At 40.0% G+C, this 25,259-nt stretch overlaps 1 protein-coding gene across 4 annotated transcripts in view; it reads right to left on the minus strand.

The window, feature by feature from the left end:
* The window catches only part of LOC131050818 (uncharacterized), a 221,984-nt gene that overhangs the window by 94,752 nt on the left and 101,973 nt on the right, over positions 1–25,259 (minus strand). For 3 of the 4 annotated variants that reach the window (XM_057985101.2, XM_059220082.1, XM_057985102.2), the window contains exon 11: positions 24,136–24,561. In XM_057985101.2, the coding sequence (XP_057841084.2) occupies positions 24,136–24,561 (426 nt within the window). Of the gene's footprint in view, positions 1–24,135; positions 24,562–24,952; positions 25,073–25,259 lie in introns of those variants that run through there. The other variant, XM_057985103.2, reaches the window with a different exon arrangement.

Here is a 25,259-nt window from a genome sequence, read left to right on the forward strand (position 1 = left end):
TTAAAATACCACATTGCAAAAATACGTGGACAAATGTGGAGATATGCCCTAAATCAACTCTGGAGATGGTTAGAGAGATGAAAGCCCTTCTTGCTGCTTTGAGATGAGAAAAGAAGAAAAAAAAAAAAAAAAAGAAGCCATAGCAGCAGCATTTTCCAGTCCTACGCCATCAAATGCCCTAGGTGGCCCAAATCTAGGACAACGTTCAACTTTTGGTGAGTCCTAAGGTTTCTTTTTCTACTGCTAGTCAAATTCCTCTTTCATCACAACCAAATTACTTTATTCCATGAAATGTTCCAAGAGCAGAACCTTCACATGAAGGTATTGGATGGAATAAAGAAAAATATCATGAAGCTTGTGTTAATGCATGATAACCTCCGTAAGATAAATGATTGAATGAGAGATAAATGAAGTCTCTCATTCAATCATCTATCCTATCGATAAACTATGATGAAAAACTTCAAGCTATTGTTCCTTCATTTGATGATCATTCTTCATTTGTATATGTTCAATAATACTTGTAAAGTTCGATCAATGCTTAACTATCGATAATCATCGATGTAAACCTCATAGCACAGAATACCAATTGGTATCGGTTTACATTATAAACGTATGCACTTCGATTAATATCGGTTATCATATTAACTGTGAACACCGATTATTATTGGGCTTAACCAATGCACTCCGATTAATATCGGTTGATATATTAAACGGTGAACATTGATGGTTATCGGGCTTAATTATTACATACCGATTAATATCAGTTGTCTTGCATATGTTAGTCACGGCGATTAAGTATCGAGTGGTATGTTAAGTATACACCGATTGGTAAATGCTACGATAAGTCAAAGGGTGCGATCAAGTAATGTCTTTATCGATCATGTCTAAAAGACATGACCGGTCAAGGCATTGCTTGATCCTCCCTGCTTACATATATATATCAATTGGCATTTGTGAGAAGGACATCGAAATCAATAAATGCTCCTCTCACCTGCAATATACAAGAATATAATCAGATTTATCATATTAAAGATATACTACATAGTTAAAAGAAAAGATAACCTTGAATATAACTTGCATCTTGAATTGAGAATTGAACAACATTTACATGTTATCAAAGCTATAGTTAAATCGAACCTGAGGCTGTTCAATTTTGTGGAAAATTCAAAACAAGCATATATTCAACATCACATTTCTTCTAATGGCTAGCGCTATCAGATTTGAGGATAGACTCGGAGGAGGTGATGACTTCTCAGCATGGAAGTTCAGAATTCAGATGATTCTAAAAGAAAATAAAGTCGAATCATTTATAAAAACTGAAACTGCAGAACCTGAGACTGAACCTAAGATTCTACCCTTGTAGTGTATCAGCCCGTCAACCACCTTGTACCTTTCGTCATGAAAAGTACCTTCAATGATGCTGATTGCCAAATGATTTTTGGCATAATCAGCGAGCAACATGTCCTTCCAATCAGCAGTGAGCTCACACAATGAACTCAGATGAGGTCTCTGTTGATGTGAATTTTGTACACTATCAAACACAGAATAAAATACCTAAACGTACCTTATCCTCTCTTGAGTAAAGCCTCTGATTGCTGAAGATATCGCGGAAAAGGATCAATCAGGATGACTCCAAGGTTCTTCGTTGTAAAATCTCTACATGTGGATAAGCTCTCTGTGGTATGATGTGATTTGCTGGAATCACAAGGGGACTTACATTTGATGATTGAACGTCTGATCTGCTTTCAATATTGCTGGAACACAGGATTTTCACTAGCTTAGATTTGAAAAAAGGAAAAAAGACGAGGGCGAGGAAAGAATCTAATCCTAATACTAAGAATGTAGGAGCAATGAATGATCTTTGATGAAATTCTAACTAAGTCTTGCTTTGACATCGCAGGACCATCTCCATAAGGTTGGTGCAATCTTCGAAGGAAAGCTTTATGATGTTCAAATCATCACTGCAGGCATAGACACCATCAGGCTGATGCATATCAATGAAGAAGCGACAATTGAAGTTAAGCTTAAGCTGAACGATTCCAGTTGACTACGCAAGGCAAGTCTGCAATCAACAAACTGCTAGTAGTATGGATGTATGAATTTCACCATCAATCAAGCACATTTCTTCCACTCATCTAATAACATGAAATCAAATATGAGAAGTATAAAGACCATGCAAATTGTCGAATCGACCCATAAATTTCACCATTTCTTCAATGAAGTTTTACAAGTTTCTTACAACAACATCTTGGCAACAATCTTTGCCTTCTCTCTCTACTCTACTCTAATTGCTATTCTAATCACCTTCTAACTACTCTCTATTCACTAACTGCTTCCAACTATTTCTATCTCGCTTTACAAATGAAGAGTCGGGGCTTATATAGTGCCCTCAATACAATTCGATGGCTAAGATCAATTTGAGATCAATGGCCAAGATTCAATAATAAAAACCCTAATTAGGGTTTGTTACAACCATTACATAACATTTAATGCTTGACCAATGATAAAATTGTATTGCTTGGACACATGTCCTCTCTGGAAAATTCCACCAATGAATAGCCGGGGTAGGTATATTGAAGTTTGTGCCACCTTCCATGAGTTAGGTACATTGAATCTGGACATGCTGAGGTGGACCACACTGACTAGAGAAGTGATGACTAGGATGCCACCTCATTTGACACTTGGTTGATACTCAATTTGGTAGCGTTGAGAAGTTAGCCTTAATTAATTCTTCTGGAACTATCTGCTTCTTCAACGAACCCTTTGCTTTGACTTCTTGTGTCCTTGATTTGCAGGATGATGATGTACCTCGCCTTGGAACGCTGGATTGGAAGAGGTCGCCCTTATCCTAATGATGCTGGATCGAAGAAAGTCGTCCTTGTCGATGCTAGGCTGGAAGAGGTCGCCCTTGTCCTTGCTTGATCGTCCTGGAGGAGACCATCCTTGATCTAGCTTGATTTTCCTTGATGAGAGCCTTCCGACTTGTAGATCCTTCGAGTTTGGGAGTCGCCATCTTGATACCTACACAACATTTCAAAATTAGTAACATGTTTTGCAACGTGGAAATATAGACTAGAAAGAGGATTTAAGTTTTAAATTAGGAAACCTCATGATAAATCTTTGAATTATCATTTCCTAAATTTAACTAAGCCACTTGAAATTGAAAATTCAAAATTCAAAATTGAGACTAGGAGAATCTCGCCATACCTCCACTTGAGAACTAAATCTAAGAAAAGATGCAAAATTAAGCAAGTTTGCTAGGCAAAATGTGGATCGAAGTCTTCAAAATGTGCTTCTTCTATCAACTTCACCACCTCTAGCCTTCAACGCCTTGAGGAAAATTCGCTCCACCTCTAGCCTTCAACAAAAATCGCTCCTTCCTAGACCAAATTTCGCACCTTGTTGCTCTTCTCCAAATCGCACTTGAGTGAATGAGTGAATGATGGATTAACATCGCTCAAGATACCCCCACTATATAGGCGCTTACCATTGCAATTTCCCACAGGCCGACTTGGAAAATAAATAAAAATTTAATAAAAGAAGAGGCCGACCTTATAAAAACATTAAATAATACCCCAAGCACCCCAATTTTATTTTTAAATTAATAATAATTAATTTTAAATGCCTTTATAATTAAAATTTTGATTTTTTAAAGGCATAAATTAACTATTAAATGTTTTGCGCACTTATTAAACGTCAATTTAATTTCAAAAATATTCCAAGGTTTTATCGAAATTGGCATTTAATCTGTCATAGATGATATTGGCACCTAGGCATGGCAAGATAATGGACATCAACAAGATCGCTCTGGTCCCTGGGAGAGGGACAAGAGCGCCCTTACACTTTAGCCTTGCAATTCTCGTTTTTCATGTTCAACACTTCATCCTGGACGTCCAAAATGGCATTTTACTTGAAATCTTGAGTTTGATCTATTCAATTTTTGGAACGAATGCTCCTTAGAACCATTTTCGCCCTGGTCCCTTGGTGAGGGACAGGAGCGATTTTGCCTTTTGCCCTTTGTTTTTGTCTTTTCCAATCGCCAATGCAAGTTGTGAGGTAGGCAATGGTCATTATTGTTCGTCCTATGCATGTTCAATTTGCCCTCTCAAGACAAAACGAGCTCTTCTAAGGATTTTCGCCCTGGTCCTCCAGTGAAGGACAGGAGCGATTTTTGTATTTGAGCCTAGGATTATTTATTCTTGGGGTAATTTCTTTGTTCACCATCTTCTTAAAGGCATTTCTGACTTTGCACAACCTTGCCTTGGCGTGGCTTTGGAAGGAAATGATTGTTTTAATGAATATCGCCTTGGTCCTTGATTGAAGGACAGGAGCGCCTTTTAGTTTATTGCACAAATTCTTAATCGTATCAACCTTGAATCACTTTCTAGATGTAGAATATCATTCCCCCCTTCATCTTGAGTCCTGGAAGCAAGAAATAGTATTTCACAATGCTAGGTAAGTATTTTGAAAATTTCGCTCAAGTCCCTTGGTGAGGGACAGGAGCGCCCTAGCCATTTTTCATCAACTTGATGGCCTTTGTTACTTCATTCCTCCGTGAAACCTTTTAAACATCATTTTGACCTTGCATCTTGACTTGGATTCGTCCGAATTTGGAGAGGAAGGTTAGCTAATGTGTTTTTCGCCCTGGTCCCTGAGAGAGGGACAGGAGCGATTTTGCATTTATAAGCTCACTTGTGTTTTGCTAGCTTCGAAAATTATCTTCAACGGATGGATTGCGTCTTCCTTCACCCACCTCAAACGCGAAACTTGCCTTCCTTTTGCCAAAAACTTGTCTTGAGGGAAAATCGCTCTGGTCCCTTGGAGAGGGACAGGAGCGCCTTGGCCTTTATGAGCTCATTTATGCCTTGTTAACTTTCAAAACTATCTTCAATGGGTTGATTACGTCCTCCTTCATGCCTTCGATGTCTCAATTTGTCCAAACAAGGTCAGGAATGACTCCACTAAGCTTTTTCGCTCTAGACCCTTGGTGAGGGACATGAGCGATTCGCCTTGGACCCTTGGAGAGGGACAGGAGCGCTTTTCGCTCTGGATCCTCAGTGAAGGACAAGAGCGAAATTTGACTTTTTGAACTCTCTATCAGGATAATTTTTATGGAATATAACATTTAAGTATAAGTGACATTTCCTTCTATCTTTCTTCTTTCTTATACTCCATATATACTTATAAGTGACTTTAAGTTATATTCCATATATACTTTTAGGATGTTTGAGAGTGGTTTCAGACCTCTAGGAGTTATATTGCAAAATCTAGTTTTTTGAGGTTTTTCAATTTCCAGACTTAGTCAAATTTCAGGATCAGGACTCTCAGACTTAGCCAAATTTCAGGACCAGGGCATTCCAGACTTAGCCAATTTTCAGGATCAGGACTTCACTCAAGAAGGACTTGCTATCCTATTGATCTCCCCAACAGCACTCAAAATGCAAAGGCTAACTAACAAAACCCTAAAAGACCAAAAAAAAAAACCCTAAAAAGCAAAAAAGCAAGGGTCCCCATTTGCAATGGGGCGATGTGTGAAAACGTCACAACAGTCTCCTAGATAGAGCATCAGCCACAATATTGTTTTCCCCTTTGACATACTCAATGTCAAAATTGTAAGCTTGAAGCTTACTCACCCACCTTTGTTGTCTCTCGTTCAAATCCTTTTGGTGCATGAAGTGCTTGAGACTATTGTGATCAGTCTTGACCACAAATTTGCTCCCCACCAAATACTGTCTGAACTTAGCTAATGCATGCATGATTACAAGCATTTCCTTGTCATAGATGGAGTAGGTCCTTTCAACACCTCTTAATTTTCTGCTCTCAAACACAATGGGATGCTTGTCTTGCATCAAAACAGCCCCAACACCTTCTCCAGATGCATCACACTGTAGCTCGAAGGGCTTGGAGAAATCTGGGATTGCCAAAACCAGACAAGAGCTCATGATCTTCTTAAACTTATCAAAAGTAGTTTGAGCCTTTTCTGTCCAACAAAAAGCTCCCTTTTTCGTGAGGTCAGTAAGAGGAGCAGCGTTTTGTGAATAACCCTTCACAAATCTTCTGTAAAAACCATAAAGACCCAAGAACCCTTTCAAATGAGTCAAGTTCTCTGGGGGTGGCCAATCAACTATTGCCTTGATCTTTTCGGGATCAACCTTCGCTCCATCAACACTGATTATGTGACCAAGGTAAAGTAGCTCCTTCATTCGAAATTCACATTTGGATTCTTTGGCAAACAGACTTTCTGATTCAAGGATGCTAAGCACTTCCTCTAAGTGCTTGAGGTGTTCTTCCCATGTCCTGTTCTAGATCAGAATGTCATCAAAAAAGATTAACACGAAGTTCCTCAACTGCTTCTGAAAGACTCTGTTCATACAAGACTGGAAGGTAGCAGGAGCATTAGTCAACCCAAATGGCATGACTAAAAACTCGAAGTGACCATAGTGACATCTAAATGCTGTCTTCTCAACATCAAACCCTCTCATCCGAATTTGGTAGTAGCCCGACCTCAGATCAATCTTTGAGAAGAACTTGGCCCCATGTAGCTCATCCATGAGCTCATCTATCCTTGGAATGGGGTATTGATTTTTGATGGTGCTTTGATTCATAGCACGATAATCCACACACATGCGAATGGTACCATTCTTCTTCTTCACAAGGACAACTGCTGAAGCGAAAGGACTCTTACTTGGACGAATGAAGCCGATCTCCAAGAGTTCCTTAATGTTTTTCTCAATCTCATCCTTTTGCTTCTTAGGGTACCGATATGGAGTTGTGATAACTGGTTTAGCCCCTTCCTTGAGCTCTATGACATGCTCTGAGCCTCGTTTGGGAGGTGGCCTAGGAGGTAAATCAGCAAACACTTTACTCTTCCCGGTGAGTAAGGACTGGATATCAGGAGGGTAGTCCCTCTTTGTTTCAACTGGACTAGCTGGGAGAATCATACATTCCGCAGCCCACTCAACTTGATCATGCCAAATCAACTTTGCCATTCGCTTGAATGACACAATCCGAGGTCCACCGTTAGACATTCCTCTTAACACCACCTTCTTCCCATCGGATTGAAACCTGAGCTCCATGGTTTGCAGATTTAGGGAGATCTCTCCAAGTGAACGCAGCCATTGAATGCCTAGGACGGCATCCATATCTCCAATGCTGACTACATAGAAGTCATCCTTGACTTCGTAGTAGCCCAATAGCATAGACATATTTGGGATCTTCTTGGTGCAAGAAATGTGAAACCCATCAGCAACCATAACCTTGAAGCCTTCAAAATCTTTTGTTTGCAGCCCTTTCTTTGCCACCACCACTTCATCAATGAAGTTATGGGTTACTCGAGTATCAATCAAAGTAACTATTCGCTGCCCCTTAATCATCCCTCGAACCTTGAAGGATTCATTTTTTTGAAAGCTCGAAAGTTGAGCCAAGGTACCCCCACTTCCTTTTTCACCTTCAGATTCTTCGGGAACTCTTTCCACTTCGCTATCATCACAATTTGATTGCTGGTCTGAAGAATCAGAATCGCTTTCTCCAGCTGAATAGTATTCAATTTGATGAATTTTGATTCCCTTTGGGCAAATATGATATGGGACCATTTTTCTCTACACCGGAAACATAACCCCTTTCTTCGGAGTTCGTTAAGTGTTTCTGGGTCCAGCCTTGTGACATGAGTGTTATGCTGTTTGAACTCCCTATGGTGAGGTCCCTTCCTTTATCCTTTTTGTGAAATAATGGCTTGGATTGAATTTTTGCCTTAGGAGCAGCCCACTCCATATTTCTTGCTTTTTTCATTGCCTCTTGTAAGGAGGGTGGATCGAAAGCTTTAATCCAACCCTTGAGTGGTTCCATAAGCCCTTCACTGAATAGGATCACCAACCGCCTCTCGGTGATTCCCGTGACCATTACTGAAAGCGTCTGAAATTCAGCTATGTAAGCATCAACTGTGCCATGTTGTCTAAGTTGTGCCAATTCTCTGAAATGCACTTCTGGATCCTTTTTCTCGAATCTCTCTGTGAGCCTATTGGTGAACTCATCATAGGTAGTGATCGACCGATGCCCCAAGGTGACTAGACCATGGTACCACCATTCGTGTGCTACCCCATCTAAATGAAGCGTAGCAAACTTGATTGCCTCCTCTTCTGTCATGGGTCTAAGAGCTAGATAGTTGTCTAACTTCGGTATCCAACCTCTAGCTGAACTACTGTCACTCCCGTCAAAATGTGGAAGCATAACCTTGTTGATTGCTTGATGCAAATCCCTTTGTACTGTTGCTTCCCTATGTTCACGATGTCTCCCATGTCCTTTATTCTTCCTTTTATGGTCCACGAAATCATTGTAAGACATATCTAACTTGATTTCATTAGGAAGAGACTCATACTCAGTACGATCAAGTCTCAATTGTTCCACAAATGATGCATTATCTCCCGCATCAGGTTGAGGGTTTATCGGTGCCAAGAAGGTGGGTTTAAAAGGCCTGGAAGAAATGTTTGTTCTATTTGAGGTATGCGGAGCAGCATGTTCATTATGCTGGTTGGAGCCGCTGTGTTCTCTGGTGTGCCCTTGATTGTTCTGTGAATTAGAACTCTGACCCATTTTCCCCATCATGAGAGATACCATATCCATTAATCCATCCATCTTCCTCTCAAACCTCCTTCCCGGACTTGGTGTTCTTTCCCTTCCTTTTCCACTTTCATCCCAACTGCTTGTAAACCTCTCAGTACCACCCACTAGCCTCTCACTGTCCCCCATTTCTATTTCCAGAGAAAACTCCCAATGAGCCCTCAAAACCTCTGATGCTATCTGACCTTCAGGAACCTGATACCACTGAAACTGAAACTGACTTGTAGCCTTCTTATCTTCCCTTGCTAAGTATCTTCTTTCTCTGTCACTCATAGAAGGTTTGTTTCATAGGATGGCAGGATGTGAAGCTCTGATACCACTGAAATATCCCAAACCAATTTTTTCAATTTTTCAATTACAGAAAGTAATGCAACACACATCCGTTAGGGTTAGCACTTAAACCAAAACGATGCGGAATACAACTCTAACCAAGAATGTACACCAAGATCCCGGGTTGGGCAAGGCGTGAGCATATGGTCAGAGGGTCTTAAAGCATTCTGAAAGTAACTCTAACCAAGAATGTGCCCAAAATGGACTAACATATGGTCAGAGGATCTTAGTGCATGCTGAAAGCAACTCTAACCAAGAATGTGCCCAAGATGGACTAACATATGGTCAAAGGATCTTTACAATTACAACTGTTGGAAGGAAAACTCGACACCAAGCATGTGCTTTCAAACCCAGGGTGGGAATGGAGCTACCATATGGCGGAGATGCTAAGAACTTAGAAATGGAATTAAATGTAAATAACAAGCGTGAAATGAAAATGAGAAGAAATGCTGCCAGTACTACTGTTCAGCTTACAATATGATAGTGAATACTTGCCAAGATCATAAGATTAAGACTATACAATGCTGCAACAATATAGAAGACTCTCCCGGGCTTAACAAGAATGATAAGTCCAAGAAATTCTACTCAAGGATCAATCTTAATATTCTGATTTACGACAAACCTGCACTTGAAATGCTTAATCAGCAACACATGGAATCACTAAAATGCTCACTACTCTCTCGATACTAGTCCGAATGACCCAAAACCAAAAGCAATGGCTTCCTATGAAGGAGGCAAACAAACCAATACCAAGAAATCAGACATTAACCCAACAGATTATTTAACACGAACCCCAAAGCAATTCCCAGCAGTGACGCCAGGCAAGAATGGCGATTCTTCTCTATAAAATAAAACACTTCATATTAGAATTTGCAAATTTGCACAAAGAAGCGCCCAGCCAAAACAAGAGGAAATATGCAATACCCAGGATGAATATGTTTTTATTTTGAATTATATGAGTGAAACTACAAATCTGCCCTGCTAACCGCGACTCTCGAAAATGAAATGAAATGCAGATAACTGAACTTCCAGCACACATCAAGCTACAATGCAATCCTCACTACAAACTCTCACAACTAAACTAAATCACCACTAGTTGCTATCTTTCAAGCAAGAAGCAATGCCAAGGCTAGGAGGCATTCATTCCTCGAAGCAACCCCAATACCATTCCGGTAGAGTAACACTTCCATAGACATCAGATGCCAAATGAAGGGAAGAGGCCTCCATTTATAAGCTTAACAAGGAATCTCTAGAGGCTTCTAGAGAGTGCGCCCTAATTTCACTTTTGAATTTTCCTCCAAGAGATGGCGCCACTTTTAAAAGCTTTAATTAACCTTTATTTTAATTCACTTCTCTTCATAAAGTTGGCACCCCTTTTCATAAGCAAGATTTTAGACCTTAGGAAATATTAAATCCCTTCCATGATGCGTCCACCCTTGAAGACCACCTTTTAAAACAACTTGAAGTGATGAAGCTAGGCCAAGGGGTCAACTTTAAAATATAACATTAAAACATAACATTATTTAAATGAAATGAACTTATCTCTCCAAAAACATCCCAAGGCCAAAAGTGACGAAGCCAACTGAACCAACTGAAGAAGAGAACCAACTGTGCCGAAATAATCAGGACCACTGCCAGAAATAGAATTTACTAAAAATAGTAAATTCCAAAAAGTGCTAAGAACACAAAGCCGGACATACCACTGCGAAGCCTCTGAAAACCCAGAAAGAATCCGCGATCCAAACTCTAATTCACGACCAACAACAACCTCCAAAACTAGAAACCCTAATTTCACCCATTGAGTAGCCTACGGGTCTCCGAAATAGGCCATCGGTCAACTGAAACATCACGCCTGAGAAGGGGACATTACATTTATTTCTGCATTACTTCTGTATTCCTTCTGTTTACCCAGTGAGGCAAACATTTGGCATCGCTGCCTAGACATACTCGGGAACGGAAGAAGCGGATGGCGCACCGACACAATGGGCCTACCCGTTGGTGAGATAAACCCAGAGGCCAACGATGCACAAACAAAGCTCTACAGCGGAGAAGACACTGCAACGAGGGAATTTTCAATCCTACTCCAGGTAGCCATCGAGACCTACGTCCGACGAGAGGCCATGGAGGCTGAAATCAACCAAGTGCTGTGTGGACAGCACTAGAAGTTGGCCCGGCAGTAAATCGGTTGATGAACCACCTCCCCCGATTGCTTGCACAGGCATCGCTGGCACAACAAGCTCGCCTAGAGGAGATTGCCCGGGAAGAGCGACACCAACAAATCCTCCAACAGTACGAAGAAAGCAATCGTCGAGAAGCGGAGCAGGATGGCACGAGGCCAAGAAGGAATTGAACCCTGAATCCCATAGGGATAAAGGAACATTCTATATTCAAATAAAGGTGTCATAATATTGACACAAGTTGTATCTGATGAAATGAATTAATAAAGGAGTGTTCTAGTTTTGTGTTGTTATTTATGAAAATGTACGGCAATTAATGCCCAACCTATTAAACAAAGATAGAAATAAGAAAGCAGAAACGGACGAGTGGGAGGCCGCGCAGAGGGCCTTGATTCTGGAACAACGAGTAGAATGTAGATGAAGGTTGAGGCAACTTGCCGAAGGACGACCTGCCGAGGGGTTGCCCGAAGGGAACCAAGGAGGTGTCACGGAGGGTGCAGAAGCCGAGGGAAATTTCTACGCGTCGCCGGAACATCGTAGGGTGAGAAGCCGCGAAGAGTTTCTGGAGGAAACAAGGTTACGGAGGAATCTAGTCGAAGAGACCCGGGATCAATTTAGAAACTTATCCCTTACGCCACGAAGTGAGGATCACCAAAGGGAGCCAGGAGTGGGCGCGGGTAAGAACGAAGGGGAGGACAACCGTACAGCTGTAGGTGCCACACACGGCAGGCAAAACACCGTACCCCCAGTCACCCACGCAGGACACACCACTGGCGCAAGAGGGAGTGGCGCAAGGGCTCAGACACAACCACAGCCACCTCCGGGGAGACGACCCCCCTCAATGGCGAGTAAACAGAAACTGCTGAAGTTCAACGGCGACGGGAAGGAAGATCCCGTCCGCCATTGCCGCACGTGTGAAACCATATGGTCAACGAACGGCGTTACCGACCAAGACGAATAGGTAACACAATTTCCAGCAACCTTAAGGGGAGTGGCCATAGACTGGTACTCAGATATGGGTAAGGCCAAAGTCAGCACATGGCTCGACCTGAAGAAGGAGTTCGGGATAGAGTTTCGCCTCCTGAGAGACGACAACGAAATAGTCGCCAAAATCTATGGCACAAAGCAGAACAAGAACGAAACTATCCGAGCCTATAGTCGGCGGCTGAAGGAACTGTTGGAGAAAATGGAGAGTCAACTAGCGGATGGGTTGAAAAAGAGATGGTTCGTGGAGGGACTGAAACACTCCCTCTAGAAGAAGATGAAAATTGGTCCACCAACCTCATACGAAGACGCATACAATAGAGCGATGGATCTCGAGAGCGAGACCAAGACATCCAAGAAAAAAAAGAAGGATAGCTCGTCCGAGGATGATGACTCTTCCGAGGGAAGCAGCAGCGATGGCGAGGCTGGCAAAAAGGTGCAAGCGCTCTAGAAAGACATGGAGCGAATGAGGAGGGAATCTAAAACAATGAGAAGCACTGGTCGGACCGAAGGGGACATATGGTGCATTGAGTGCAAAGAGGAGGGACATATGAAGGGTACTTGCCCAAAGAAGGCCTTCTGCGAGATTTGCCAAGTGATGGGACACTCCACCAAGGAGTGCCCATACAACATGAAGACCCAAAATACGCAAATGAACCAGGTGTTGTTCACTGAGCAGGCCACAACATCCACACCATCGGGTACGGCCCAACAAACTAACACAACGGCATCATCTGGAGCATACTGGGATAACAAACGCGGTGGCGGAAGAAATAACAACAATAACAATAACAGAAACCGTATCCAGTATGACGCCAAGGGCCGGCCAATGATCCAGTGTAGGGTCTGCAATCAGTGGGGGCACTTCGCCTGCGATTGCGCAAACGAAGCCACCCCTCAGCACCTCTGCCGATGGTGTGGGCCAGGCGACCATGAGGACGCAAATTGCCCAAAGCCTGGTGTAAACCTTCTAAACATAGAACCCACGAAGGCAGAAGTGTTGGCAATCACAAGGGCACAGGCCAAAAAGGTTGCATACCCAGATCCCCACACAGAGACCGAGAGAGTGCGGGAAGCAAGAGACGAGATCACAAAGGAAATGGCCGCACAAGGACGGAACAGCCACGAGGCCACAAGTCCGCCACGGACGAGGGGTAGACGAGTGGTGGCCACGGCCCAGATGCAAGCATTACAGCAGGTTGTGGTGGAGTTAGAGCGGGTCCTCCAATTTATGTGGGTGGGCTGCCCGATAGCGTTTGCTACATGCTTTGAGTCTCAGGGATGGCCGACTACTCAAACGGATGATATGCTACAGGCTTGGAGTGTACGGGAGCCCATTGTGGAGAGTTGGGTGATAGCAGTCGTCCAAGAGATTGAGCAGGTCTACCGGGACGCCTACTATGCATTGAGGCAGCATGAGTCTACGGTCTACGAGGCTGCTCGGGTCGAGTTGGAGAGGGATGTGTCCAGTCAGCAGGCCTCGTGGGCAGCAGAGAGGGCCCAGTTGTTGGCACAGCCTGAGATGGCCCGAGCAAAGAAGGCCGAGGTGGAGACTCGCCTTTCGACGGAGCAGAGTGTGAGGAGCCTTGTACAGCAAGAATTGGATGCAGTCACTGCTAAGAGGAGCTTGTTGCAGGATCGATTGGTCTATATGACAGAGAAAGCGGATACGAAAGAGGAGTTGCTGGAAGCCGCGCATATGGTGAAGATGGCTTTGGAGAAAGTGTTGGTGGCAAAGCGTGATGTGACTGAACGTACTCAGCAGGTTTATGAACTCTGAGCCCACTTAGCGGCCCAGGCACCGGCATCTCAGCCCTCTACTTCAGGGACGCTCCTTAGTTTTGTCTTGATGTATATTTTGTGTGGGTTGCATTGTCTCTAGTTTTGTTGTTAGTCGTCGGAGACGGCTTCTTTTTTGGGGGGGGGATGATGTTGTCGGGAAATATGTATATCTTATGTTTTGATAGTAATGTCATTTGTTAGTAGTTAGTTAGCGGACGGGGTAGGTAGTTGGAGTCGCGACGGTTGTGTCGCACCCCTTCGGCTGTTATATATTGTACTACCTGCGGGTATTGAAAGGTGTGTAGTTGACGACAGATAATGCTATGAACATTGTATACACTTTGAGTTATTAACGGAAAGCTTATTCTTGTATTCATGTTGTTATTGCATTGTTTATTTCTGCATTACTTCTGTATTCCTTTTGTTTACCCAGTGAGGCAAACAAAGGCCATCAAAATCATAGTTGATGGGGTGAGAAATAATATTATGCCCATCATAAGGAAACATGAAACGGCCTACAACATGTTCAAAGCACTTGAAGATGCATTTGAGATATCCAATGCTAGTAGAACCTTAGCTTTAAAAAGAGAAATAAATCACATAGCCATGATCAAAGGAGAATCAGTCAATGCCTACTTCATGCGAATATCAGCCCTAAGGGATGAACTAGCAACTCTTGGATATGAGATCCAAAGCAAAGAATTAACACTCATTGCTCTAGATGGGTTGCCTAGTATATGGGAAACATTCGTCCAAGGCATCAGTGCAAGGGATGAATTTCCAAAATTCGATAGGCTAAAGGAAGACTGTCTCCAAGAAGAATCAAGGTTAAATAAGAAAGGGATCAAGCAAAAGAATATAGATGAACATCTTCAAGTTCTAAATACAAACTCAAACAAGAAAAGCAAGCAGAAACAATTTAGGAAGAGAAAAGGTCGTCATGGCAAGAACACCTTTAAGAAGGACCTTTCACAAATTCAATGTTATAAATGTGACAAATTTGGGCATTATGTTGCCAAATGTCTAGAAAGAGCCAAACAACAAGCCACATTTGCCAAAACAGGAAAATTTAAAAGGGAAGATGACCCCGAGAAGTATGTACTCTATTCAGCACTTACAAACCAAGCATCAAACAAAGTTAACTCCTGGGTGATCGACAATGGCTCATCCAGACACATTACAGGATTCAGAGAAGTGCTAGACTCCATGATAGAGGAGAACGATGAGGAAGTGACTATCGGAGATGACTCCACACATCCAGTCAGAGGAGTTGGAACCTGCAACATCAAACTAAAATTAGGTGTATCATTACAACTTAAAGGAGTACTATATGTCCCAGGCATCAAGAGAAACCTAGTCTCCATATCAGCACTAGAGGATAATGGATACAGAGTGACCTTCATGGACAACAGAGTGTTGGCTTGGCCAAAGAATTCATACATCAAGAAAGCTAAAACCATTGGTCAAAGACAAGGCTACTTGTATGAGCTGTGCACAAAGCCCAACTTAGCCCTAATCCATGAAACTATAGATGCTAATGAAGTCTGGCATAGAAGACTAGGTCACCTGAATTTTAGAGCTTTATCATCAATGGGAAATCTTGTCACAAGCCTACTAAGTTAAAGCAATATCATTCAGCGGTATGCAAACGATGTGCCCTAGGTAAAAATACTAAGGGTGCTTTTCAAAATAGTACTAAGAAAACAAGTAAAATTTTAAAGTTAGTTCATTCTGATGTATGTGGACCTATGTCCGTACCTTCTTTAGGGGGATTTTTGTATTATGTAATATTTATTGATGACTACTCTAGGAAAACTTGGATCTACTTTCTGAAGTGTAAAGAATCAGAAGAGATCCTCAATAGGTTTAAAGAATTCAAATCACTAACAGACAACTACTCAGGAAATAAAAATAAAACCCTAAGAACTGATAATGGGGGGGAATACACATCAAAATTATTTAAAGACTTTTGTAAAAATTCAGGGATTAAGAGGAAGTCAACAATACCTTACAATCCTCAACAAAATGGGGTAGCTGAGAGGAAAAATAGGACAATTGTAGAAGCTACCAAAGCTATGATTCTTGATCAAAATCTGAATGTCAATCTTTGGGCAAAAGCATCTAGCACTGCTGTATATATTCAAAACAGATGTCCTCACTCCCATCTTGAAGATAAAACCCCTGAGGAAGTCTTTACTAAATCAAAACTAGATATCAGCCACCTTAGGATATTTGGGTGCCCTATTTATATTCATGTACCTAAGGAGAAAAGATTAAAATTAGAGCCTTCTGGAAAAAGGGGAATACTTGAAGGATATAGTGAAACCTCCAAGGCCTACAGAATCTATATACCTGGTCAAAAGAATATTGAACTAAGTAGGGATGTAATCTTTGAAGAAGACTTAGCCTTCAAAAGAGCCCAAAGCTCACTAGAACTTGAAGTCTATATCCCTACCCCTAGCATAGATGAAGACCCTGCTCCTGAGCTTCAGAGGGAGTCTTGAGGAAAATGAAAGTGAAACTCAAAACCCACCTAGAGAAAATTTCAAGAAAAGACTACTATGGGCCACCAAAACTGTAGAAGAAGCCCAGAAGTATGCTACCCCTTTAGGAACTTTCAAAGAAAGCAAAAGGCCTAACAAACTTACCAACTACGTCGCTCTCCTGAATAATCTCTCAAGAGCAGAACCTACTAATGTATCAGATGCACTTAAACATCAAGTATGGAAGAATGCCATGTCTCAAGAATACCAATCCATTATGAAAAATGATGTTTGGGAAATTGTTCCTAGGCCGACTGGGAAATCTGTTGTCACCTCCAAATGGCTCTTCAAAATCAAACACGCTGCAGATGGCAGCATTGAGAAACATAAGGCTAGATTTGTAGCCAGAGGGTTTTCTCAAAAGGAAGGAATTGATTATGAGGAAACATTTGCACCTGTAGCCCGATACACTTCAGTAAGAGCAGTCTTAGCCATTGCAGCATCAAAGGGATGGAAAGTTCATCAGATGGATGTTAAGACAGCATTCCTTAATGGTGAGATCTCAGAAGAAGTATACCTAGAGCAACCTGAAGGGTTTGAGATTCATGATGCAGAGTCACACGTGTGTAGACTCAAGAAAGCTCTCTATGGGCTTAAACAGGCTCCCAGGGCCTGGTATGAAAGAATTGATACCTATCTCTCAAAATTAGGCTTCTCCAAGAATAATGCAGATCCTAATCTCTACTATAAGCAAAACAAAGATGATATGCTAATATTAATTTTATATGTTGATGATTTGTTAATCACAGGAAAAGATCACCTCATAGATCAGTGTAAGAAAGATCTTGCTAAAGAATTTGATATAAAAGACTTGGGACTCCTTCATTACTTCCTAGGTTTGGAAGTATGGCAGAATACTGATGGCATCATACTAAACCAGGGTAAATATACCTTGGACATTTTGAAGAGATTTGGAATGCTAAACTACAGACCCATGACCTCTCCAATGGAAACAAACCTTCATAAACTTAAGGAAGCAGCAGCAGAATCTCAACCATCAGATCCTACTCTATATAGGCAAATGATTGGGTCTCTGATGTATCTTGTAAATACAAGACCAGATATATGTTATGCAGTTAATGCCTTAAGTCAGTTTATGTGTGAGCCTAAGGAGATCCACCTGATTGCAGTAAAACACATTATGAGATACTTACAAGGTACTCTAAACCTTGGTCTCAAATATGAGAAAGTTGATCTAGACCTACACAGATTTATAAACTCAAATTGGGCTGGAAGTGTGACTGACAGGAAAAGCACTTCAGGGTGTTGCTTCAGTTTAGGCTCAGCCATGATATCCGGGATCAGCAGAAAGCAGTCTTCTATGGCTCAGAGTTCCACCAAAGCCGAATACATTGCAACTTCCATGGCTACTCGAGAAGCAGTATGGCTTAGGAAGTTGCTTGTGGGATTGTTTGGAGAGCCTATGAAACGTACTATCATACATTGTGACAATCAGAGCTGCATAAAACTTTCAGTAAATCTAGTGTTCCATGACAGATCCAACCATATTGAGATTCCATACCACTATGTGCGAGATATGGTAGACAGGAATGTGATCCAATTAGAATATGTTTGTACAGGAGATCAGACTGCAGATATTCTAACCAAACCTCTTTCCAGAGTGAAAGTTGATCACTTCAGAAAAGGTTTAGGTATGATAGAAAGGTAATTTGCTTTGTAATCTATATTTACATAACCAATAAGATGTTTAATGTGTAAACTTCTTTGTCATGATAGGACATTTTGGATTTTATCCCCTGGGTTCATATCTAAGAGGTGATGATCTCTCAAGATGATGAACACTTGTATGTAAACATTATAAGGTGACGATCTTATGATGTTCCAACCAGTTATCATGTTGGATCTCTGGTATGTCATGGATGTGCCATGACTGTGTTGTGGTAAAACATTTGTATAAGATGTTAGTGCACATACCACAACTTGGATAAGATGAGAATTTAATCATCCTCATATGTTTATCCTTAAATATTGCATGTTTAGGCAATACTGATATCACATGCTTAGGTGATATCCTGTCATCATAAGATTGATGTGATGAACATTTGTATCACATGTTTAGGTGATATTTCATGTCATGTGATTAGGTGATATGATTTTCTGAAAAGTCAGATTGTGTAAAGAATACTAACCATCATTTGAATTGTGATGCTTGATATGTTGTTTTTCATTTTTCTTACCTAGCTAAGAGGGATTGTTAATGTATGATAGCCTCGGTAAGATAAATGATTGAATGAGAGATAAATGAAGTCTCTCATTCAATCATCTATCCTATCAATAAACTATGATGAAAAACTTCAAGCTATTGTTCCTTCATTTGATGATCATTCTTCATTTGTATATGTTCAATAATACTTGTAAAGTTCGATCAATGCTTAACTATCGATAATCATCGATTGTAAATCTCATAGCATAGAATACCGATTGGTATGGTTTACATTATAAACGTATGCACTTCGATTAATATCGGTTATCATATTAACTGTGAACACCGATTATTATCGGGCTTAACCAATGTACTTCGATTAATATCGGTTGATATATTAAACGGTGAACATTGATGGTTATCGAGCTTAATTATTACATACCGATTAACATCGGTTGTCTTGCATATGTTAGTCACGCCGATTAAGTATCGGGTGGTTTGTTAAGTATACACCGATTGGTAAATGCTACGATAAGTCAAAGGGTGCGATCAAGTAATGTCTTGATCGATCATGTCTAAAAGACATGACCGGTCAAGGCATTGCTTGATCCTCCCTACTTACATATATATATATCAATTGGCATTTGTGAGAAGGACATCGAAATCAATAAATGCTCCTCTCACCTACAATATACAAGAATATAATCAGATTTATCATATTAAAGATATGATACATAGTTAAAAGAAAAGATAACCTTGAATATAACTTGCATCTTGAATTGAGAATTGAACAACATTTACAGCTTGGATGGCAGAAACAAATTTTTGGTACTACAATAATTTAACTTTGAATGCAGCAAACAGCCCATATTGGGAAGAATTGGTAAATACATTCATAGTTGCAAGCAAGGGGTTTATGGCCCCAATAGCTAAAGACTTGAGTAGGCCATTGTTACAGGAAGCCATAAAAAATACACAAGTTGTGGTTGATGACCAAAAAAAAAATTGGAGGAGAAAAGGATGCAGCATTTTATCAGATGAATTGGTAGTATGACGCAATAGGGCTCTCTTGAACTTCTTAGTGGCTTCTAATGATGCTTTGATGTTCCTAAAGTCTATAGATGCCTCCAATGAAATCAAACATGTTGAGACTTTGTGCAATTTATTAGATGATGTGGTTCAAGAGGTTGGTGTTCACAATGTTGTCCAAATTATCCCGGACAACGCAGTTCCATATGTAGTTGTAGGTAGAATGCTTATGGAGAGGCATCCTACAATTTCATGGAGCCTTTTTGCTGCACATTGCTTGGACTTGTTGTTGGAGGACATTGGGAAGATCGGATGGAAGAAAAATGTGGTTGAAGATGCAAAAAATATTACCAAATTTATCTACAACCATACTTGGGTCCTTTCTTTGATGAGAAAACACATTAATAGAAAGGACCTTGTGCGACCAGGAGTGACACAATTTGCTAGCCACTTCCTCACATTGCAAAGCATTCTTCGTGTCATTCCTCATTTGAAACAAATGTTCATGTCTGATGCTTGGTTGGAGTCTACATTTTCCAAAAAAGCTAAAGCGGAGAAGATTGCAAGTGTTGTCTTTGGTGACACATTCAACAAAAATGCAAAGGAGTTGAACAAGGCAAGTAACAAAAAGTTTTTATAAGATAATCTATCTGTTTTTTTTGTTTTTCTAGGGGTTAATTTTGTAATAATTTAAAATTTGTTTTCAGAATTTTAGGTGACAAAACCTTTGGTAAGGGTGCTTCATATGCTGGATGGAGAGGGTATGCCAATAGGTTTCATTTATGAGGCCATGGATAGGCCAATGAGGCCATTTCACATTACTATGGCAGAAACAAGAGAAAATATGAAATCATTTGGTGCATCATTGATTGTAGATTGAAAGATCCCCAACTAAAATCTGATCTGATTTTGCTGATTGTTTCAAAACTTAATCTTTGACCAGCGATAAGGATGATTGAATTTTGTTTGGTTTTTGAATTGTTTCTATTTTTTGTGTTTTTTATGCCTTGTATGGAAATGAATGCAAGAAATGCAATGAAAGAATTGACTGATAAAAATTTTATATTCTGAAAATTTTTAACAGCAACTATAAAAGCAAATTTTGGAAGCTTCATTAACTAGAGAGAACAAAGTTGCATACTAGGTGGTCCCATGCCTAGCCTGGAATGAGGGTTTTATTGGTAATTTGCAAAAATAATAGCTTCCAATGCAATTCAACTCCTCCAATGAGGTTTATTCACCATAATAATAATTATCTAAAACAAATTGATGATCAGACAGGAGATCTGAAGCTTATTCCAAAAACTTGCCAGGAGACTCACCCAAATTGCTTCCAAATCCCTTCTACTTTGCTGATTGCTTCAAATGTGATGAGATTTGTCCAAATTGATTGCCAAATTATCTTAGCTATGCCCTGACAATGATTTTACCAACAATTACTGCTTCAAAAACCCTCCCAATTATTTATTTGAATCTCCAGGCAGTAAGGATGGTACGGCTGCCCTAGGAAGGGTACAGCTGACCAAAAAATGCTACAAATCTGGTGGAAAGTGCCAACAAACCGCCCAGATCTGAGTATTAACCTCTGAAATTGCAGAATAATCACACATACCCTCTGAAAATGGTCCTCTAGACCTGGTTTGAAGGTTTCCCTGAGTGCTGACTTGATAAAAATGGCTGGGGTTTCCTCCAACCTGCCCAAAATTGAAGGATTTTGTCTCCAATCTGGTCTCCAAAGCTGTACCTGCTATGGCAGCAAATTGCAGAGCAAAATAATAAAAATCTCCAAAAACGTAATGCCCAGATTTGCACGTACAAGCTTCATTATACCTCCCAAACCTAATTCGAACTTCCTCTTGGCATCTAGAAGATTCCAATGGAATCTTAGGTTCTCATAAAGGCATGCCCAATAGAGGGGTCAGCTCATCATAAAAAATTGGGGCCACCTTTTAATAATATGTTGCTTAGGAATATGAGCCAAGAGGTGCATATAAAGTCATTTTAAAACAACTTATAACTTAACTTTTTCTATGATTAGAAAAAGCGTCCTTTTTATAACTTTATATTATAAAATTACTTTATTAGTCCACCAAAGTCATAAAATTGACTAAGTCTTCGTCCCCTTTGGCTAACCAACTCATCTCTAAACACAGAACTTCACCTGTGGAGATGGGTAACAGGTGAATCTCCAACTCTGTCAGGTCACTGGGAAAGTGGGGGCATTACATAGATGGACAAACCAACTCCACCAGCCGAGATATACCTTGGCCTACTACTTGAACCCAAAATTCTACTTCTCCGATACATTTAGGGCTGATGAGTAGGTCATGGCAAGTGTTATTTCATGCATTGATAAGATGGCACCTAATCGTGAGTTGAGAAACAAGGTTCTTGATGAGTTGGGAGTTGAGATTTGCAATTTTGCTATATCTTATTTATGAATTTTTAATGTTGAGTCTTGACTCTTGGCTATCTAGAAACATTCATATTTGATTTAATTTTAATTTTTATCCATTCGAAGTCTACAAGGGTGCAGAAGGGAGACCCTTTTCTTCAGCTCAAGCAGTTGAAAGGAGACAAAAACAACTAGGCAAAACATTTAGTTCAATACTACATTTATAAGAAAAAATTAGAAACTTGATTCTCATTTTTTTTACTTAATTCTTATATTTCTAAATGTTTTTTTGTAGATTTATGGTGGGAGAATCATGGTGCTAGCAACCCTAATCTTCAAAAGATAACCATTCAAAAGATCACATTAAACAGAGTTGATTACTTCAAAGAGGCATTATAGGACATATTTAACTACAATTTGTGTTTATCTAAGGCGTTTTCTGATATCCTAGTTATGGGCCATCTTGGGGGTGTTGCATTCAAGATTTACTAATATTTCATATTCAGCCAACTACAAACAATATTTAAATTTGCATTCAACAAATAATTTAATATTTTTAAAAGGCTCTGGTGAATGGAGTTTACAGATCACAAATTTTCCTGAAGAAAATTATCACGAAGACACATGCAAATGTGATGGAGATGAAAAAATTTGTGTAGTTGTCCAGTTGAGCATGGAAGGAGATCCACCTGGCCCATTGCTTGACTGAACAAATAGTTGGTCAACAATTTTTGAATTAAAAGAAAATCAGTGGAAAACAGAATCACTGAGATGAAAGAGAGGATTTCAACCAGGAATCTGATTCAGAAGTTTGTACAAATTGAAAGAATAGTATAGACTCTGAATCAGTATTAATAGGGACACAAAAAACTAGGTACTGGTTGAGTGGACTTTGCTCAAGTACAAGATAAAGGTGAGGAAGATGATGCTTCCTTGAAGGTTGCCCCGAGCACCCAAAGATAAATAGTATATCCATGGCCATCAAGTATGTGGAGGACAATTTACCCACATTTAATAGCAACACAAAAGCAGACCCAACAAGGGACTGCAACACACTTGAAATCATTTTGTCTGCTAATGAACATATTTCCAGGTCATAATTAAAATTTTGACATACAAACGACTGTCAATAGGATTTACTGGCTGAACATTGATAAATGGATGCCCTTTTATAGAATTTAGACTACTCAGATTATGTAGAAATCATTGATGAAATTTAGTAAAAACAAGAAAGAGGCAAAACTCTAGAACCTACCACTATGTATTACAAGCCCTGATGAGAAATTGCATAACTAGTTGTCTTCCTGGAGGTCTTTGTTGAAGTTAAAATAATACTTGATAGTTTCACCCACACAAAAATGCAACCAAGAGGAACTGATGCCAGTAAAGATAAAACTAAGCCCCAGGGTAAGACCAGTCAATTCTGACAATGTCAACAATGATGTATTATGATTTATCCATTGTAGCCTCATGAAAGGATATGTTAGAATGATGAAGAAAATAAATGAATGTCCAACTAAAAAGAAACTGTTTGTATAACAAGTTTTAAGACATTTACGAAATGGTAGGTCATTTAATCCATGCATCTGTTAAACTTGAAGCCATGAAGAAAGAAGAGAATCAAGACTTCTTTACAATGGGAAGCTTATCAGAGAAGAGTTTATCACCAGTAGCAAACATATGAGGCAAAATAGCCACCACTGAATGATTCCGCGTAAGGGTCATACAAATTGCAATCCTAGAACTACTGTTAAATGTCAAGGATGTAACAAGTGGAGGAAAGTAGCAGGAAATTGTCCGGTTACATGCCAAAAGGAATAATATCAAACGTAAAATAAATTGAAACATTTTGCATAGTCCATGCAATATTAAACTATCATGTATGATTGTACATGGCTATGCAATGAAAAGCAATTGCCCAAAATAAAAGAAGCAAAAACAAACCACCCAGACAGACACACCCCTTAGTGCTACCATAAGGGGAAAAAGAAAAATTATAATGAAAGTGCAGTTTGATTTATTAAAGCCCAATCTCCTAAGTGAACACAGTTCATTAGCTTGATGTTGGGTAATCAAATCTTTTAAAGAATTTATACGCATGAGGTAGATATCTACCTCCCAGAGATAAACATGGGTGTTGCTGGATCCGACAAGAAAGAGAGGCCTTAAGGGATGACTAGCCAGTGCCCTGGTGCTTACATTCTCAGCAGTAGCAGGAGGATCAATGAATCCCTCAAAGTCTTCCCATTCACCCCAACCTAGACCCATTGCTCCAATTCCAGCATAGCCGGGAATACCAAAAGTTACTCCATTTAAATCTTTCCCTGACCTTGGTAATGAACCTAATCCAACTGTAGCTCCACCCAAACCGAGGCTTGAACCTTCTTTGCTTCCAAGCCCCAACCCAGGTGATACAAATGTAGGCACTGGAGTAGATTCTGATCCAGCCCACCCATTCCTTGGCCACTCAGCACTTGACCATACATATTCAAGTGAGTCAAAGTAAGGTTCCACAGTAGTCAAGTTAAGATAGATAAGTCCCTACAAAAGAAAAGCCAAGAAGATTGTAAGTGCATCCACATTTGTAGACAGAAAAGAAAACTTGAAGTTAAACAATCCATGTATATACACATAGCTTAAATATCCAGGTATAAGTTCCATTTACATTTCAAAAATTATTGCAAACCTTAACTTCTGGAAAATAATTCTGTAAGCCTTAATACCTATATATGCCTTAATGTATTTAGGCATAAGGCATGACCCGATTGCCTCAAGAATCAAAACATATAAAGGTAGAAAACAAAAAGGATCATTAACAATGGGAATGAACAATTAGATTAAGTTTACCATTTCTTTTCCATGTGTTCATAAATGAACTTTTTATTTGAATTTAATTAGAAGGAAATTCTCAATTTCACATCTCCAGCTTTACCTTTCTTTCTGTGGGTCAATTTATTTTGCATTATAACATTACACTTCTTTAATGCCAATTATAATTACAAACGCAAGCAAAATCTTCCAGTGAACTCGACACAGAGAATAATATGCCCTCCTGTTAGCAATAAGAAAAGAAAATGGCTACTAGATTAGTAAAACTAGAAGTAGTTAGTTTTGTATGTTAAGACAACCTATTGATAATGTTTAAAATTTCCTTTCCATCAGAAAAGTTGACATTTTCTCACAATAAAAACAAAAAAAAACAAAATTGTTGAAAAATCTTAGGAAACAAATATGTTATG

Source organism: Cryptomeria japonica, chromosome 4 (assembly GCF_030272615.1).
Source record: "Cryptomeria japonica chromosome 4, Sugi_1.0, whole genome shotgun sequence".
NCBI lineage: Eukaryota > Viridiplantae > Streptophyta > Pinopsida > Cupressales > Cupressaceae > Cryptomeria > Cryptomeria japonica.